The sequence below is a fragment of the Lactuca sativa genome, chromosome 3, assembly GCF_002870075.4.
Source record: "Lactuca sativa cultivar Salinas chromosome 3, Lsat_Salinas_v11, whole genome shotgun sequence".
Lineage (NCBI taxonomy): Eukaryota > Viridiplantae > Streptophyta > Magnoliopsida > Asterales > Asteraceae > Lactuca > Lactuca sativa.
In genome coordinates, this window is record NC_056625.2 from 10,479,387 (window position 1) to 10,497,743 (window position 18,357).

The 18,357-nt window shown below is 35.4% G+C and overlaps 2 protein-coding genes across 3 annotated transcripts; both read left to right on the forward strand.

Annotated features, from left to right (window-relative positions):
- Nucleotides 1-6,841: 6,841 nt before the first annotated feature.
- LOC111920841 (UDP-N-acetylmuramoyl-L-alanyl-D-glutamate--2,6-diaminopimelate ligase MurE homolog, chloroplastic) lies at nucleotides 6,842-10,820 on the forward strand. Its single transcript, XM_023916421.2, has 7 exons — nucleotides 6,842-7,421; nucleotides 8,057-9,425; nucleotides 9,513-9,629; nucleotides 9,721-9,896; nucleotides 9,999-10,144; nucleotides 10,236-10,378; nucleotides 10,561-10,820. The coding sequence occupies exons 1-6, from the start codon at nucleotides 6,948-6,950 to the stop codon at nucleotides 10,252-10,254; spliced, it is 2,301 nt and encodes a 766-aa protein (XP_023772189.1). The 5' UTR covers nucleotides 6,842-6,947; the 3' UTR covers nucleotides 10,255-10,378; nucleotides 10,561-10,820.
- Nucleotides 10,821-13,641: 2,821 nt separating this feature from the next.
- On the forward strand, nucleotides 13,642-17,608 carry LOC111920842 (signal peptide peptidase-like 2). Of its 2 annotated transcripts, XM_042899957.2 has the most exons (15): nucleotides 13,931-14,037; nucleotides 14,262-14,368; nucleotides 14,546-14,704; nucleotides 14,864-14,975; nucleotides 15,068-15,187; nucleotides 15,264-15,415; nucleotides 15,519-15,701; nucleotides 15,784-15,818; nucleotides 15,961-16,117; nucleotides 16,212-16,265; nucleotides 16,395-16,487; nucleotides 16,592-16,734; nucleotides 16,809-16,879; nucleotides 16,990-17,073; nucleotides 17,360-17,608. In XM_042899957.2, the coding sequence occupies exons 4-15, from the start codon at nucleotides 14,882-14,884 to the stop codon at nucleotides 17,476-17,478; spliced, it is 1,305 nt and encodes a 434-aa protein (XP_042755891.1). In that variant the 5' UTR covers nucleotides 13,931-14,037; nucleotides 14,262-14,368; nucleotides 14,546-14,704; nucleotides 14,864-14,881; the 3' UTR covers nucleotides 17,479-17,608. The 2 variants fall into 2 exon arrangements, with proteins under 2 accessions (XP_023772190.1, XP_042755891.1); XM_023916422.2 differs by lacking the exon at nucleotides 14,262-14,368 and having other exon boundaries at nucleotides 13,642-14,037.
- Nucleotides 17,609-18,357: the final 749 nt, after the last annotated feature.

Consider the following 18,357-nt stretch of genomic DNA (forward strand, 5'->3'; position numbering starts at 1 on the left):
ATGTACGATAGAGAAGCCTAGATCCAAACTTTAGGGTTTTGCATGAGCACATAGGATGTTCTTTTGCATCAAATCCATCAAAAACCCCCCATTTCACCTTTACTCTTGTTTTATAAGTACTTGAACAAGTGATTTACACAGAGATTTTAATTGAACCAATCTCCGTAGATACGGTCCCTTTACCGCTATACACTATTTTAGTGTGTAATATTTAGGGTATTTATTTTGTTGGCCCCGACAACCACCAGATTTGGACCCTTTCTACTCATGAAAAGTCATAAAGTTGGAAACTTTATGATTAAGGAAGTCATTTGGATCTAGATCTGAACTCTGGACGAAAGGTCTTAAGGGAAAAAGTGCTTAATGGGAACATTGGAACTAGCTTGTGTACGTTGGGCGTGCATGGGAGTATGTGAGGCATACTCAGCTAACCATGGACCTTGACTTTCTTTGACTTCTGCTGCCCATTGAATTTTTGACCAAGTTTGACTTTAGGACAAACTTGAGGGGTTTAGGCTATTGATTAAGATTTTATCTGGTTTTGGTGACAGTGGATTCATGAGAGCAAGCAATTCATAAGGGAGCGTATCGAGTTTTTAAGGGTTCTTTGATTCAGGTGAGTTTTGCCAATTGTACCCGTGGGTCGAAGGCACGAATGTCGACCCACTAGTTTTGGTTATCATTAGTAAAAGGATGACATAGGGATTGTGTGGGATAGATTAAGGACTCTTGATCTAGGCTTTCTTGCATGTTCCTTGTTTGGTTATGGTTCTAGAGTATAATCACCTATCCGGGTGTCTATCTCACCTCTGGGTATATACAACTATGCATTAATTGGATTGTTCGTTATGTATCCTCATGTATAGTATGATGTCGTGCTGTTGTGATATGCTTTATCGATGTATATCCTTGTATGATAGGATGTCATAGTAGTAGTATGTCACACCCCCGAACCAGACGGCGGAAACATCCGAGGGCTCGCGTGACATAAATTGAATACCATCACAATGAATATACATGAATCATAACATAAACATCACCATGCATTAATATATTACAACTGGAATTGTTCACATCAAGTACATTGTTTTAATGTTACAAATCCATACATAAACCGTTTGATAGTTTTCAATAACAAAACACACTAACATACTTGGTACTTATTCCTCGGCTCACCTGTTACCTAAGAATACAAGTTATTTTGAAAAACGATCAACATATGGAATGTTGGTGAGTTCATAAGCAATGTTGTGATAAACATGATTTGTGTAGTTTGTAAAACCCAGAAAATCCAATATTTTCTGAAAAGACCATTGTTTATAAAAAGGTGTGAAGATCCGTAAATATATGCATGATGATTTCAAAACATGTATAATTGAAAAGAAAACTTTATATTAACCGTACAAGTGCAAAATGTTGAACTTCCTCGGAAAACCCGATGTTTTCCAAAAACATAAAATATAGTTATTTCTCAAACTGTGATACCGCCACAATGAATGATTTTTGATTACTCTTCCTTGATTACTCGGGTGGTGTTGGATTAATTAAGGGTTGTGAGTCGTTATAATCATGCATTGATAATGACTAGCTATAACTACAGACTATAGACGATCCGTAGAGGCGTCGCCTGTTATCACTCACTCAATCCAAACAACCTTGATTACTATTGAGTAACAACCTGAATCTGTTTACCTTGATTACTCATAAGCCTAGCAAACGAGGAGAAGATGAGTACAAAGTCCTGCTACTTCCGTGAGTTATTTTAGGCTGTTGGGTATGCGAAAGACACGTTGGTCCGTCTCACATTTGATTACTTGGACCTTACTAGCATTACTAATGGGCTACTAAGGCCCAATAGCATATGGAAGCCATTGAGGGTCCCTTAAATATGTAATTGGGCCACAGGAGGCCCAATAAGCAAGAGTGAATATATCGGGCCCAATAAACATGATGTTGGGCCACAAAGGCCCAATAACACATGTAAAAGGTATTGGAGCCCAGCTTTTGAATTGCGTATGTTTAATCGAGTTTAAATTTGTATTGTTGGTGTTTGTGGTATATTGAATGCATATTTGTTATAACGAAACATTTTAGCGTTAGTTTATAACGGAGTTTTTGTTGTATGTGTATTTGTTTTTCTGTTTTTCACGAGTTGTAATTTGGTGTTTTGACTCACTATCTTGAAATAAAAATATCTGAATCAAAATATTGTTTTTTTTTCCAGCCCTTCTTTAGTAAAAATGACAATTTTAGTCCCTTATGAAATAAAAAGACATTTTTGGCCCTTCAACCATTTTCTTGACATTTTTAACCCATAGACCTGTTTAAATGATGTTTAGAACTCACAATTTCATTATTTGACAGTTTCAGCCCTTCCAGAAAAATGTTTCTCGGTTAAAGCCCAAACTTTTGCAATTTTTACAATTTTGGTCCAAAATCCAAAAAGTTTACATTTTTTATCCTTGTTTGGAAAATACATCATTTTAACCCCTAAATTTGTTTTGTTTACTCTTTTTACCCTATGTTTTGAGAAAATTACCAATTCAGTTCCTTGAAAGTTGTATTTTTCGCAATTTTGACCCATTGGGCCGAAAAGCCCAAAAACTTGGCCCATTAAGCCATAAATTTCATTTCTAGTCCTTTGAAAAGCATGATGTTCATAAAAACATTTATATTAATTGTTTTGACCATTTTGGTCCTTGTGAAAACCATGAATGACAATCTTTCACCCAACTTTTGTTTATTTGACATTTATAGCCCCAAAATTTGTTTTATGTTACAATATGTTTATTTTAATTCTTAGAGGGTTTTGTTCTTGGCTTGATTAGTGAGGTAAACCTTAGATCATGTTTGTTTTACTTCTTATGTCATAGATCTCGAGTTTTCTACTCTTTTTGTTGCATATTTACCACATAAACACATACAATCACACATACATGCATAAAATTATACGTAACACACATACACATAGATATACACATTTTACTTGTATTCTCCCCCATAAAACTTGTAAAAACTAAAAAAATAGGGGTATGAACTCACTTTTTCTTGTGGATCTCGGTTTTGAAGACGGATGGACGAAGTTTGATGCTATTTTCGGCCCTAGCAAGCTTCTTGGATGGATCTCAAACTTAGAGGATTCTAAGATGTAAGATCATGAATTTGAATGGATTAAGAGAAGATTTTTGATGAAATGAAGTAAGTAGATCATGGATTTAAGCATAAACTTACCTAAGATGATGATTTTTGTGGAAAATCCTCCTTGAAAAGCTCTAAAATCTCAAAAGTTTTGAAAGAGATGTGAGAAGATGTTCTTGAAGACTTAGAGAGAGTTTAAAGTGTTTTGTGTGTGTGTTTTTTTTTCTCTTGCTCTCGGCCGAGGATAGAAAAGAGAGAGAAGAGAGAGTGTTGAAGTGACCATGCATGGGAACATGAGAAGAGTGCATGGATACCCCATGTACAATTGTGAGGTAACACCAAAAGTCAACTCCCCCCCCTTTTCTTTTGTAGTTGGGCCGAGAGAGAGTAGGAAGAATAGAATGTTTGGGCCTTTTGTGTTTAAATCTATATTGTGGAGCCCAATTTAATGATTTTCGGCCCATTGGCCCTTTTAAAGTAATTCACAACCCAAAATTCATCAAAGTTTGAGTTTTATGGCCCATTAGGGCTATTTAGTTTTGTTATGGCCCAATAAAGGTCCATTAGGGTATTTTATTCCATTCTAGGCCCAATATGGCCCAAAATGTTAAAATAATTGAAAGTGGGTCCAAATTAGAGCCCATATAAGAGTTATAAGCCCAAAGTAGTCAAATTGGAAGCTTATTGGTCCATTAGGCCCAATAAGGAAATCCTAGTCCAAAATGGACTTAAATCGGGATTTTTAGGGTTTCCAACCTTTTGTTGACTATTTGAATGTTTGCATGGAGTGTTTGATGGAATTTTGTTGTTACTGGATGAGCATCATACATGCTTATAAAGTTTTAATCACCATGTTATCATTGTTCAATGTTTACAAGGCATCAAAATTTCCTAGTTGTGACATAGTATGCTGGTTAGAGTGTCAGTAGACTGGTTATCCTTTAGTGGAATGCCCTAGGGGTTGTATATAGTCACGTAGGATAGCCTGAGAAATCTTGATCCAGGATTTCTTGTATGTTCCTCGTTTGGTTGTGGCTCTAGAGTAGGATCATCTGTTCGGGTGGCTATCTCACATTTGGTTACTTATGGCTACATGTTCCATGGATGTTAGCTGGTAATGGAGTAGTGTGTTGTGAGAGATCTAGTAGGCGGTAGCGAACTGTATGATTGATATTGCATGTGTTATGTGCCTACTTGATCCTTGTTTGTTTATATGTCGACATATGGTAGTGGTTGAGGTTGAGGCGGTTCTGTTGTATGAGGTAGGCCAGGATACCTGATGCAGACCGACTACAAGTCGTATGTACAAAGTTTAGGGAAAAACGGTTAGGTTGAGGCAGCAAGCCAACAAACCCTGGGTATTCCAATCCGATGACTAATTGGACCCGTTGCGTGTTGGCATTTCAGTTCGATGACTGATTGGGCCAGGGTATTCTAATATGATGATTGTGGGCCCGTTACGCATGCTAGTATGTTTGTTATATGTGATATATTTGGGGAAACTAAATTCCAATAACATTAAAATGTCTACATTTGAAAAAAAAACATTTTAATCGTCAAATAGGATAGAAAATCAAATGTCAAAAGATTTGCTTTAAAATGACAATTTCATTGACTCCTTACTTACAATAAACACACAAAAACCACTTTATGAGGGAATAAGAATGTTATATGAAACTATAGCTTGGATCATAACTAAATTACAGGTTCCACATCCTTATAGATTTCACAAACCATTCGAACACCGATTAATGGAACTATATGAGCGTAATGTTTCCCAATTTCTCAAAGAATGCTTGGATACCAAACCTAGATAAGGGGATATATTTAACATGAGAATTCAAGCTTGGAACATAGTCACACAGTAAAAAGAAAAATTGAAATCCCAAATTAAAGTAAGATTCTAGTCTAAGCTTCATAGTCTCACCAGGAGACAAGAATTGTCAATGGATCATGGATTAGAATGGAATGCATAATCTAAACTTCATAGTCTCATCATGAGACCAGTTAAGGTTTGAAAATGCCAAATTCATCACATGGAAGCTAAACTTGAATCAAACTCTACGAGTCTTACCATTAGTTATGAATTAACAAATGGATCATGGATTTGAAGGAACATAAACAATATAATCACAAATTCAAGCTCATACCATTGGAACTAGAATTTGATTAAAACATCATGTTATCTCATAATAAGCCAAAAGGTTAACAAATGTATCATTAATTAGAGGAAATGTACCATCCAACCATAAACTCAAGCTCATATCATTACTTGAAGCTTCAAATTCGGATTTGAAGATTTAGGGTTTTAGAAACCCACCAATTCACACATAACTCACAAATCTCCTATCTATTTGTTAGTTGGAGTTTGTAGATAGATAAAATAGTTAAACCACATCAATAATTTCACATAAACAACTTAATTTAAGCATAAATTCGTATTTCACCATTGATGGTCAATGAAACTCATTAAAACAATTCCAATCTTATAAATCTTACAACCATTTGTTGGTTGGAGCTTGGAGATGAATTAAGGAAAGTAACTACATCATTAATCTTTTATAGAAAACACAAATGAAGTATAAATTTTGGATTTAAAATTTCATAAAACCATAATTACGAATTTGGCGAAAAAGGGAACGAAGAACTACATTTTATGCAATTTCTTGAAAGGATTTGAGTAGAGATTCATCTAGAAGTTCCAATCATCTAAACACCAAGAAATTTGAGGGAAAATCAATTATGAAGGTGGAAGGGATTGTTGGAACCGAGAGGAGAAGAAAGTGGGTGAAAAATCAGAAGAAATTAGCAAAACAACTTCGGTATAATATGATATGCGTCAAAAGCGCGGGGCGCGAGGCACTTCTCCCTAAAATTAACAAATCGATAATTTTGGCCGTTCTTCCAAAAATCCTTTTCAGAAATGGTCCCAAAGCCCACCTAAAACTTACATTAGCTGAAGAAAGATCCTTCCATATCTTAACTCATACAAAATCGATCCTAGATACACATTTGATTAAACCATCGGGCCAAACAAAAGTTTCCCAACTTCTCACTTTTGGTACCTAAACATTAAAAGTTTTCTTTCTACGCCCAAACTCTATCACACACACACACACACACATATATATATATATATATATATATATATATATATATATATATTATGATTTAGAAATAGTGTTTATAATGGTTATCAATAAAATCATTTACCTTTATTTATTTCAATTTAATGATTTTAATTTAAATAAACTTTTTATTTTTACAAAAATGTCCAAAACTTCTTGCAGAAAAATTGGATATTACAGTCTTTTTAAAAACCAAACCACTTGGCCTCTCATACTTCTAGTATAGCGGTATCCGGTGTTCCCTCCATTCTTGAGGTTGAGGGTTCAATTCCCGTCGTGGATATAGATGGATTTAAGATGTAGTTTACCGTTAAAAAAAAAACTTGCCCTCTCATGGTATTTGTTTTTTAAAAGATTTATGATTTAAAAACTCTAGAGCGACAGCAACACTAACCCCTCATCTTCAAACCACATTTATTTACAACTTTTTCTTAAGACACTTTTTAGTTTAAAAAAGTTTACAGCAATTTTTACGATAATTTCTAACTAATATAATCAACATATGGTTTTTCAACTGAATTTCAATTCAAGTTCAACTTATGAGTTATGCCTGCCATAAAACGACCTCGTGTCTCAGCACCTTCACTGTAAAGTGTAAACCCCCAACTCATATCCTTATCCCCTTCGGTCTGTTCGGCACTAAACCCTCCACAGTCCACATCCTCCCTCTCCTCCTCATACATGTTCATGTTCCTCTCCCTCTCCTCCCCGTTCCCCCTCTCGCCCTCCCTTTCTCTTCCTAGGCCCCGTATCCACCCACCTCTCCGCCATCACCTCTCACCTTTTCTCCGCCATATAACCACAACCAATCTCACCCCTTTTGCCGTCGGACGCGATGGCAAATACTATCCAAACCCAGCCGACGCTGACCCCCCTGAAGCACCCGAAGACACCATGCACGGTGTCTCTAAGTTCAAACAACTCGACCTTAGAATTGCCCGTGCTCGCAAAGCTCAAGAAGCTCAGTTTGAACAAGACCAATCAATTTTTCTCAAAGCTATAGAAGACGTCGAAGACGCACCTGATGAACCTGTTTCTGGGGCTAATGATGATTCCGAGGGAGATTTGTATTCCGAGATTGATGATTCTATTGCTTTGAAGAGGAAGGAGTTCGTTAAAAAAGGGTTGTTGAAGCCAAATCCAAAGAAAGAAGAGGTAAACCGATTGATTCCTTTTGTGGTTGGATAAATCCAAATTGGAAAGGGTAATTAGGATTCATTTTGAACTTGTTTACTTGCTCAAAGTTTGATTATTTTTGTTGGTTCTGTGTACTTTTCTTACATAGTTCATTACAAGTTTGAGTTATGCACAATCTCTATCAATTTTGTAAAAATGAATGCTCTCTCTCTCTCTCTTTTTTTTTTTTTTTTTTTTGTGTGTGTGTGTGTTTCGACGAAGAAAACATACATTGAGTTTTCTGATCATAGTTCTTTCCGGGCACTTGTTACAATTTACGAAGACAGAAACTTTGTTGTTGGTCCTACTTCTTGCTACTGGATTTAGAGGTGCAGGTGGTAAATTGTACATGTATCTACATACATATACGTATGTATATGTATATGTGCAAGATAGATCAATTAGTCACTAAACTTCCATGGTTTTTTAGTAGCATACCTCAAAAACATAATCTTGTTTGCATATAAATTGTACGCAAGATTGAATGTTTAATGTAAAAACTCACTTTGGATTAGGATTATCCGAGTATGACATCTTCAAAGGCATTAATCTTTTCAGTCGCTTTATAAGTTACAACCTCTTACAAATCTGTATTGTAATGGACATTGATGCAGTCAAAGGAGGAGGAAATCGATGAAGTAGTAGACGAATTGCAGGCTCACGAAGAAGATGATCTTGAGGAAATTGAAGAACTTGAAGAACTGAAAGCAAGCGGTGAAGATTCAGAGGTCGAAAACTCAGATATTGAGTTAGATGATGATCTGGGCACCGGTGATTCATCATATAAATCTCCATTCGGTGCTGAATTTGATGCTTTTCGTAAAGGAGAAGTCCGAATTGTAGAACCCAAATGTAAAATGACATTAGCCGAGCTTTTAGACGAGAGTAAAGTCGTGCCCATTTCAGTTTTAGGTAATTTAGAGATTGAAATCACAGGCATCCAACACGATTCAAGATTAGTGGAGCCCGGTGACTTGTTTGTATGTTGTGTCGGGAAAAAAACGGATGGACATTTGTTTCTAACCGAGGCTGATAAACGAGGGGCTGTTGCAGTTGTAGCTAGTAAAGAAATAGACATTGAGGAAACTTTAGGGTGTAAAGCGTTAGTTTTAGTTGAAGACACATCCTCCGTTTTAGCAACTTTAGCAGCTTCATTTTATAGACACCCTTCAAAGAACGTTGCTGTAATTGGTATCACGGGTACAAATGGAAAGACAAGCACCGCATATCTGATAAAAGGAATGTATGAGGTGATGGGTTTAAGAACCGGGATGATAACAAATGTAGCTCATTATGTTCATGGTGAAAACCAATTAGAGACAAAAAACACAATCCCAGATGCGGTTTCCCGCCAAAAATTAATGGCTAAGATGATCCATAACGGGGCGGAAGCTTTAGTCATGGAAGCTTCTTCTCAAGAGCTCGCTTCCGGAAGATGTGATGAGGTTGATTTCGATATTGCGGTTTTCACGAACCTAAGCGGGGCCGATGAAGAGTATAGGAACGCTAAACTTAAGTTGTTTGGTAGAATGGTGGACCCGACACGTCATCGGAAAGTTGTGAATATTGATGACGAAAACGCCCCTCTGTTTATCGCACAAGGGAATCAAGATGTACCTGTTGTGACGTTTGCAATGGAGGACAAGAAAGCGGATGTGCATCCGTTACAGTTTGATCTTTCTCTCTTTGAGACACAAGTTTTGGTGGATACCCCTCAGGGTATTTTGGAGATTTCATCCGGGCTACTCGGGAGACAAAATGTTTACAATATTCTTGCGGCTGTTGCGGTTGGGATTGCGGTTGGGGCACCTTTGGAAGATATTGTGAGGGGGATTGAAGAGGTTGATGTTGTGCCTGGTAGATGTGAGTTGATTGATGAGGAACAAACTTATGGAGTGGTTGTTGATTATGCAAATACTCCCGATGGTTTATCAAGGCTTCTTGATAATGTTCGTGAACTAAATCCAAAAAGAATTATCACAGGTACGATATAGAATAGAACTGATTAGTCAAATGTCTAAAATACCCTTTTCGTTTCAATCTAAACTGTTTGCAATCAATAATCTATAGTTATCGGTTGTCCCGGGGAGACTGACCGAGGAAAACGACCGGTGATGACTAAGATCGCGACAGAAAAGAGTGATATTACTATGTTGACATCAGATAATCCAAGGAATGAGGATCCACGTAAGCATGTTTGGCGATTTGTATTATTTTAAAAAAATGGTCAATATGTATAACGTGTGTAAAATGTTTTTTTTTTTTATTGTTGTTGCAGTTGACATATTGGATGACATGTTAGCGGGGATAGGATGGACTATGCAGGATTACTTTAAGCATCAAGAAAACGACTATCATCCCCCACTTAAAAATGGACATAGAGTTTTTCTTCATGATATTCGAAGGGTGGCTGTACGTTCTGCTGTTGCCATGGGGGAGGAGGGAGATGTTGTTGTAAGTACTCGAGGTGGTTAATTTTTTTTTTTATTCTAGTTTGATAATTTTTATTTTACTAAAATAAGTTTTTTTTTTTTTGTTTGTTTATATATGTGGTAGGTGGTTACTGGGAAAGGGCATGAGACATATGATACAGTTGGTGAAACAACAGAGTTTTTTGATGATAGGGAAGAGTGTAGAGAAGCTTTGCAGTATGTGGATGAATTGCATCAATCAGGGATTGACACCAGTGAATTTCCATGGCGGTAATTTGGCTTTACACTACTGAAAATGTTTAGAAATGATTGTGAATTGTCAAATGTGCCCTTGATAATCCTTCTCTGTGTCTCCCTGCAGGTTGCCTGAGAGCTACTAAACAAATTTATAATCCGATAGGCTTTCTGAAACAGTGGGTTGCAGGGTTCACCGGTTTATTTGTTATATGATATATGATGAAATAGATGTTTGGAGGCAACAAACAAGGTCCTATCCAACATCAGGTATGAAAATATGGTGAACCAAACGTCTTCTTTTAGGTCCATGTGTTACAACTTGTACTGTCTTTGGGGTGTATTGGACTGGGACTGAGATTGATATCAATGGGGGCAAAATTGGAATAAAAAAAACTTGGTTTTCGTTCTTATAACACATGAGGTCATTTTTCATGTTTCTACAATTGCAGGTGAATTGATTGCTGGGATGTGTTGTGTAATATGTCAAAGGTGCAGTTTTGTAGAAATGAACTTTGTTTGGTTAGAGATGATGTAATAATGTATTGTAGGATGTGTAAGTTGTTAGCTTGAATAGTATCCTTTTGGGCCTTTAGGATATATTCGTTTCTCAAGTTTAGAAAGAGATGGAGATTATTGATTATAGCAGCATGCATGTGTAGATTTTGTTCTGGTCCAAAGAGTTTATAATTGAATCTCGAGGTTAGAGGAAGCATTATCTCGTTCTCGTGAAAATTATAACAGTAGTCAATTTACGGTCTATAATTTGTTTTTAGGGTGGGCCAAATAATATACAAAATATAAATTGTTTATTTTAAGTTGCAAAAAATGTTGTTTTGCATCATTAAAGTAATCTAAAATGGAGTCTAATCGACATAGACAATAATGTATCATCTTCTATTAATTTCGAGTTTTAAATGAAATAGCCATATAACAATCTTAATTCCTTTTATTTAACAAAATATATATTGTATGTAACCTTAATTTTGTGTGAGTGTGTTAAGACTCACTCTTGTCCTATATTGGATATGTCCTATCACAGTTTATATGGAAACATCAAGTACAAGTACGTTTATGGATATTAATAAGTGTTATCTTGAGAAAAAAAGGATTTTTTTTTCACTTTAAAAAAATTCAAAATTCATTTATAGTGAAAAAATATATATCTACGTACGCTCTATTGGCAACAACCTTGTCAAACGTAGTATTTAAAAAATACGATGAATTTTATGAATATCAGAAAAGTTGGGATTGTGCATTGTCTATTTATTTTATCGTTGCTTGCATTAGGGACGAGAATTTGTCCTAAAAACCCGAATCGAACCGAATTAGGCCTGAATAAGAAATTCGATTCGGGTATCTATATTATGCTTATTCGGTTTTCGGGTTATTCGGTTTGGATTACCTAAATAAAAGCTTATTCGGTTTTATATACCCGACCTGAATAAGCATTCATTTTTCCATTTCTCTGATTGATAGAAATCAAAATCACGATTCACACTTTTGTTTTTGTCGTTCATAATAGAAAAAAAAACCGTATGCTTGTTCTCATTGTTTCAAAATCGACCAATCTTCTTATCTATTTCCAAACCCGAAATCACTTATGTCGATCCTTCCTCTTGTTTCAAACTTTAAAAAATCGTCCCTTCCTGTTGTCTTTAAGGATTCACGAATTCGTACTTTGTTTAGTCATGAAAAATTGAGCTCCAACTCAAGAAACTCAATTAAGAAGTTATTTCTCGTTATGTTAATCTAATATTAAATATTATTTTTTCAATGTGTCATTGTGTTATGTTAGTATTTGAATGTTTTATGTTGATGTATAAAAGTACATTGGTATTCTATTATTTAGGTTATTCGGTTTTTTTCGGTTATATTAGGTCCTTCATCATCTTGTACATGTTATTTGGGTAATACCCGAACCGTACTGATTAATATCCAAACCGAACCGAACCCGTATTGGTTAATCGGTTCGATTTTCGGTTCATACAATTACCCTTATTCAGGTTTCAGGTTATTCGGGTTCGAGTCGTTTTATACAATTACCCTTATTCGATTTTCGGTTCGATTTTCTTAACACAAAAATAAATGTTTTGTTAGAAACCTTAGGTACTATAATGCAAAAGGACATGTAGTCTGGGGGCATTACGTAAAATTTGTTGCAGCGTCCCGGTTTTTAAGCCGGCAGGTTTCAAACAATAAACCTTCATAACGTATCTTATATTACCATTTTCTTTTTCATTTCAAAGAAACAAGATAAAGATAATGATTTCTATTTATCTATTTTCAAATGGATGGATTTCAATTATATTTTATTAGAAAGAGTTAAATAGGCAAACAATAAATAATCAGTTAAAAGTGAATTCAAAGGCGAGTGGAAGTGTAACTTTTAATAGTTAGAGGGGTTTTCTGCAAAACTAGTTTATAACCTTGAAGTCTTATTCAAAACAATCAAAATCTTTTGTGATTTTTGTATATTCCATATGAATCCGTCTTACTATCAATATATTGAAAATAAATTATGATGTCCTTTGATAAAGACATTATTATGGATGCTGACCTTTTTTTCTTAATATACTCATACTTGATATAGTAAGATTTGTATTATTTGTATTTTAATTTGTGTTTTTTTTATTAACAACTTATGTTAGCAAAGTGAAATGTTAAATCTCAAGCGAAATGTCATAAAATGACCATCAATAATACTTTGTCGTTGTTAACATCTGACAAATTATGTTTTATAAACAGAAAAAAAAAGATAACTCAATACATATTGCTACCCCAGCAGAAACAATGCAGAAAACAAAGAAAAACAGCCACTAATCTTGCATTTGATAAGATTCTCGTTTTTGGTCTTAGACTCAAAATAGAAACAATGACAATAACCAAACAATGAAAGTAAATAGAGAATAAAACAATAATTTACATGGTTTAGCAAGCTTGCCTATATCCATTCGAGAAGAGAGAGCCTCGACCTCACTTTTCCCTCTAGAATTTGTGTGATTATCTGTTATGTCTCTCTTGGCCGAGTAAGTATTTGTGTATTACATAACAAGATAAATGAGCCCTATTACTTGGGCCAAGAGTTGAGCTGTTACATGACATAACCGGGTTGCCAACTTACACATATGATGCCCTTTAAAGATACTATTAATCCTTAACTAAATTGTTTCATCGTATATAATTTTAATAATATTATTGAGTTAATGGAACTCAAATCAAGATCGAATCCTCCTCGAACCCATATCAAAAAGTTAAACCATCGAGTTTAACAATAACACCGTCTACTTATGTCGACGACTCATTTGTGACTCTGCTTTACCCCAGGACCCAGATATCACGTGACATGTTTATTGGACTTTTATAGTGAAAAAGATGTATACTAATACATTTCAAGTTTGGACTATATAGAGTGTAGATATCATCAATATTGGCAATTTTACAAACTTCAGGGTACGAAAGTGCAAACACCATGTACCCTTGGGTTTGTTAGACAAATAGACAGAAGACAGTATAACCTGCCCCGGATCTTCCGCTTTTAATCCGGCAGGATCCAAACAAGAGATCTCCAACGGTGTCGTATCACATCATCTTCAATACTTCAACCATCCGGAACTCTGGATTTTGGCATTTTGCTCCGCAAAACACACACACACACACACACACACCAAAAGCACATAGTAATGATGGGACTATGAGATTAGAGATCCATCTGAATCCCATTTATTGTCGGAGAGTGTGATGCAGTGAAAAAAACAAGGATTTTTTTTGGAGCTTCACCTATTTTCATGGGGTTTTTGAGATTTTGTTGGTTTATATCAACCATCATTGTTTTCTTCAGTAACCCTACTCCGATAGCTGCCGGTGACATTGTTCATGATGACAAATTTGCTCCGAAGAAGCCTGGTTGTGAGAATGACTTTGTGCTGGTAAAACCCCCCTTTCAATTTTACTAAATTTGGCGTCTGGTTCATGTTTCTTTGATTTATGACTGGGCACGCTTCATCTTTTTGTTAGTTTCGTGGCAGTGCATGTCAAATAGTTATATTTTTATGGGCAAACATGTTCAGTTGTTTGTGTTCTTCATGGATGTGATATAGGTTCACCAAGTGAGGTGTTCGATCCATCTGATTTCTGTGAATTGTATTTCCAGATAGAAATTGAATTATAGCTTCATTATATATTTATGTGGACTGTGGAGACTTGAAGTGAGATTATAGGCTTATGGCCTGTATGTATGTTTATATATACTGATTTGAGGTATGCTATAGCTTCATTGTGTATTTATGTGTTATATCTAGAAATTTGAAGTTATGTTATAGCTAAAGTATACAGTATATTTGGATTTAAAGTGAGATTGTGGCTTGATGATTGTATGCAACAGGTTGGCATTTTAAGTGAATGAAACTGAAGTTTCATGTTGGTTGGTTTTGTTAGGTAAAAGTTCAAACATGGGTTGATGGTATTGAAGGTGCTGAGTTTGTTGGCGTTGGTGCTAGATTTGGAACTACAATTGTATCCAAGGAGAAAAATGCAAACCGCACTAATCTTACTCAATCAGTCCCTCATGATTGTTGTACTCCACCAAAGAACAAGGTCTTTTTCCACCCTGGCTATAAGTAACTCATTTTGGGACCACTTTAAAAAAAAAAAAAAACTCATTTTGGGACAAATAGAGTATATCATCAATCATGTATTACAAATTGAATAACAGTAGTGTAACGGTGTAACCTACTTCTCTTCAACTTTTGGTAGCTTACTGGTGATGTCATCATGGTGACACGTGGTCACTGTAAATTCACAACAAAGGCAAACATTGCACAAGCTGCTGGTGCTTCAGCAGTCCTAATTATAAATAACCAAAGAGGTAGCACCAAATGATTACATTTCTTTAGTCTACATTGCACAGCAAAGGCAGACAATTTCTTTATGTTATTTTTTTTTTCTGCAACCCTGCAGAACTGTACAAGATGGTTTGTGAGCCTGATGAAACTGATCTAGACATACACATCCCAACAGTCATGCTTCCACAAGATGCTGGTGTGGAGTTAGAGAGATTGTTATCCAATCGTTCATCAAGTACATTTTTTGGATTATAATTTCATTTTCATCACCATGGTGCCCTTTTTTGTGAAGGTTTTAAACCACACTTTAGTTTCTGTGCAGTTATACTCACCACGAAGACCAGTGGTTGACATAGCCGAAGTGTTTCTGTGGCTGATGGCAGTTGGTACAATCTTGTGTGCCTCTTATTGGTCTGCATGGAGTGCCAATGAAGCAGCTATAGAACATGATAAATTACTAGAGGTTTAAAAAAAAAACTAACTTTCCCTTTTTTTATTAGGCTCGATTGCCCACCTTGGTGCTGATGTGGCATGCATTGATATATGATGTGTCTGGTTCTTTATAGGATTTTTCAGAGGAGCTCTCAAATACAAAACTTGTGGGAACAAGTGGTATTGTGGAAGTAAATACAAAATCAGCAGTCTTGTTTGTGATTGTTGCTTCTTGCTTCTTGGTTCTTCTTTACAAGTTAATGTCTGCATGGTTTATAGAACTTTTAGTGGTCATCTTCTGCATTGGAGGCGTTGAGGTATTGAATATTCTAAACATTTAACTAAATTAAAATAAATAAATAATAATAATATTAAAGACTGTATTTTGTTTACATGCAGGGATTGCAAACGTGCATAGTTGCTTTGCTATCAAGGTGCAACATTTCTTCTCTATATAAAGCTTGTATTTTATGATGATTATGACTGTGTCAAAGTTTATGGAATGTCAACAGTTTTGCAACCATACATTTGTTTATTACATATTTTTTTGAACAATATGCATTTTATAATTGTCAGGTGGTTCAAACATGCTGCACAACCTTCCATCAAAGTACCATTCTTTGGAGCTGTTTCATATCTGACCTTGGCTGTTTTGCCTTTCTGCATAGTCTTTGCTGTTCTTTGGGCAGTGTATCGTGACTACAAGTTTGCATGGATCGGACAAGATATACTCGTAAGTCAACCACTTAACAATATATGTAAACAAATTGATCATTTTAGAATTTAATGATATTTTTGTTTTTGTTTTTTTTTTTTCATCCCCTCAGGGAATTGCGCTCATAGTTACAGTTCTTCAGATTGTTCATGTACCTAATCTCAAGGTAATCAAGAGTTGTTTTCTGTTGACATCATTTGTTGAAGGGTATTTTAGTGATTTGACGTATATGGAAACACCTCCTCTAAAAGTAGTGAAACTATGAATGATGACAATTTTTCGTGTTGTGGCTCAGGTTGGGACAGTGTTGCTAGGTTGTGCTTTCTTGTATGACATTTTCTGGGTTTTTATTTCTAAGAAATTGTTCCATGAAAGTGTGATGATTGTGGTATGTATGTCAACCTTGCTTGTTCCTAATTCATAAGACTAATCGAGTAGTTTTAGTGATAAATTAATTTGGGGTATTGTTTTTTTTTTTTTAAAAAAAAAAAGGTGGCTCGTGGTGACAAAAGTGGGGAGGATGGCATCCCGATGCTGCTAAAGATACCACGCATGTTTGATCCATGGGGTGGATTTAGTATCATTGGTTTTGGTGACATTTTGTTACCCGGACTATTAATCGCATTTTCCCTCAGGTTTTCATGATTTCTAATTTTTTAATAAATTTGTAATTTATTCGGATACACACACTTACACTTACTTAATGCAGATATGATTGGCTAGCGAAAAAGCACATTCGAGCTGGATATTTCTTATGGGCAATGATTGCTTATGGATTAGGTATCATTTGATTTCTTATATAATAGAGAGCTTTCCTGCAAAACCATTGAATGGTTTAGATGTGAAGCATGTTCATGTTCTAATGGGAAGGAATTATACAACATGAACAGGTCTCCTTATAACTTATGTAGCACTCAATCTCATGGATGGTCATGGTCAACCAGCATTGCTATACATTGTTCCTTTTACTCTAGGTAATATTCGACTTTTAACTTGCCTTTATTTGGAATCTTATCATGTCTGGATAAATGAATGGTGCTTATTGCTTAAAATATATGAGAAAATGACGGACTGTTATATTTTGGGTAAATGATGGCAAATTCGTAAAAAAGTTGTGGGAAGCCTTTCATTTCCCTTATGTTGTTCTTTATCTATCAAGTAAAAGAGAAACACCCATATATAATACATATAGCTTATCGGATTAAGTTAAAAAGAAACAACACCTTACCTTATATAGTAGTATATATCTCTATGATGCAGGGACCTTTTTGTCCTTGGGAAAGAAGAGAGGGGATCTTGGAATTCTATGGTCAAGTGGTGAACCCGAAAGGGAATGTCCACATGTGCGACTCGGCCACTCTCACGCAGCAGATGAATAGAAGTGAACTATCTTAGCATCTTTGTTATGTAATTACAGTCTGTATGTCCTAATGTGTAACCGTTTGAAACCAACTGTCCATCTATGTTGTAAAAAAATGGCAATGGTGGAATATCATGGCTTGTTAAGTAGTACAAGTTCCCTAAAAACTCAATTGACTAAAATGGCAATGGTGGAATATCATGGCTTGTTAAGTAGTACAAGTCTATATTCATCATGGATGTGTGCGTCACCTCACTCAATTGACTAGGTGACAAAGTGTTTTTTTTAGAAAGGCACCCACTACTCTATTTCTAAATCTGCACATTTCGTCTGCAACGAGACTTGAACCTTCAATCTTTTTCTAAAAGTCTCGTATCCGTCAACTCCTTTCTCATACTGCTAGGTCAAATGGCATTTGGTAATTTGGCGGAAGGGTCAAGGATTTAATAATCGCACAAAGCCTTCCAACACAAACGTAATTTTATAGGGTAACTTGCAAGATTACTTCGTATATGGTCATTGATATTTGTCAACTATTGGGTATTTTTATAATTGACTTTTGCAGTTAAAAATAAATAAATAAGATGTGATTATAAGCCTTGCATTAAAATAGACCAAGTTTAATAATTTATATTATAAGACAAAATTGCAAGGATGGTCTAGTAGTATGTTGAAAACTGTCATTTTTCATTTTAGAGTATCAATAATGGTCTAAAAGTTTGGTCTATTTTGTTTTGATTTTTTTATACAATGATGATTTTGCACTTTATATTTTTTTCCCAGTTTTTTTTTATTACAGAATAAAAAAAAGGAAAAAGAAAATATGCTCTCTCTCTCTCTCTCTCTCTCTCTCTTAACACCGGCCAAAGAAGGAAGAAATCGTCGGCTATCATCGATT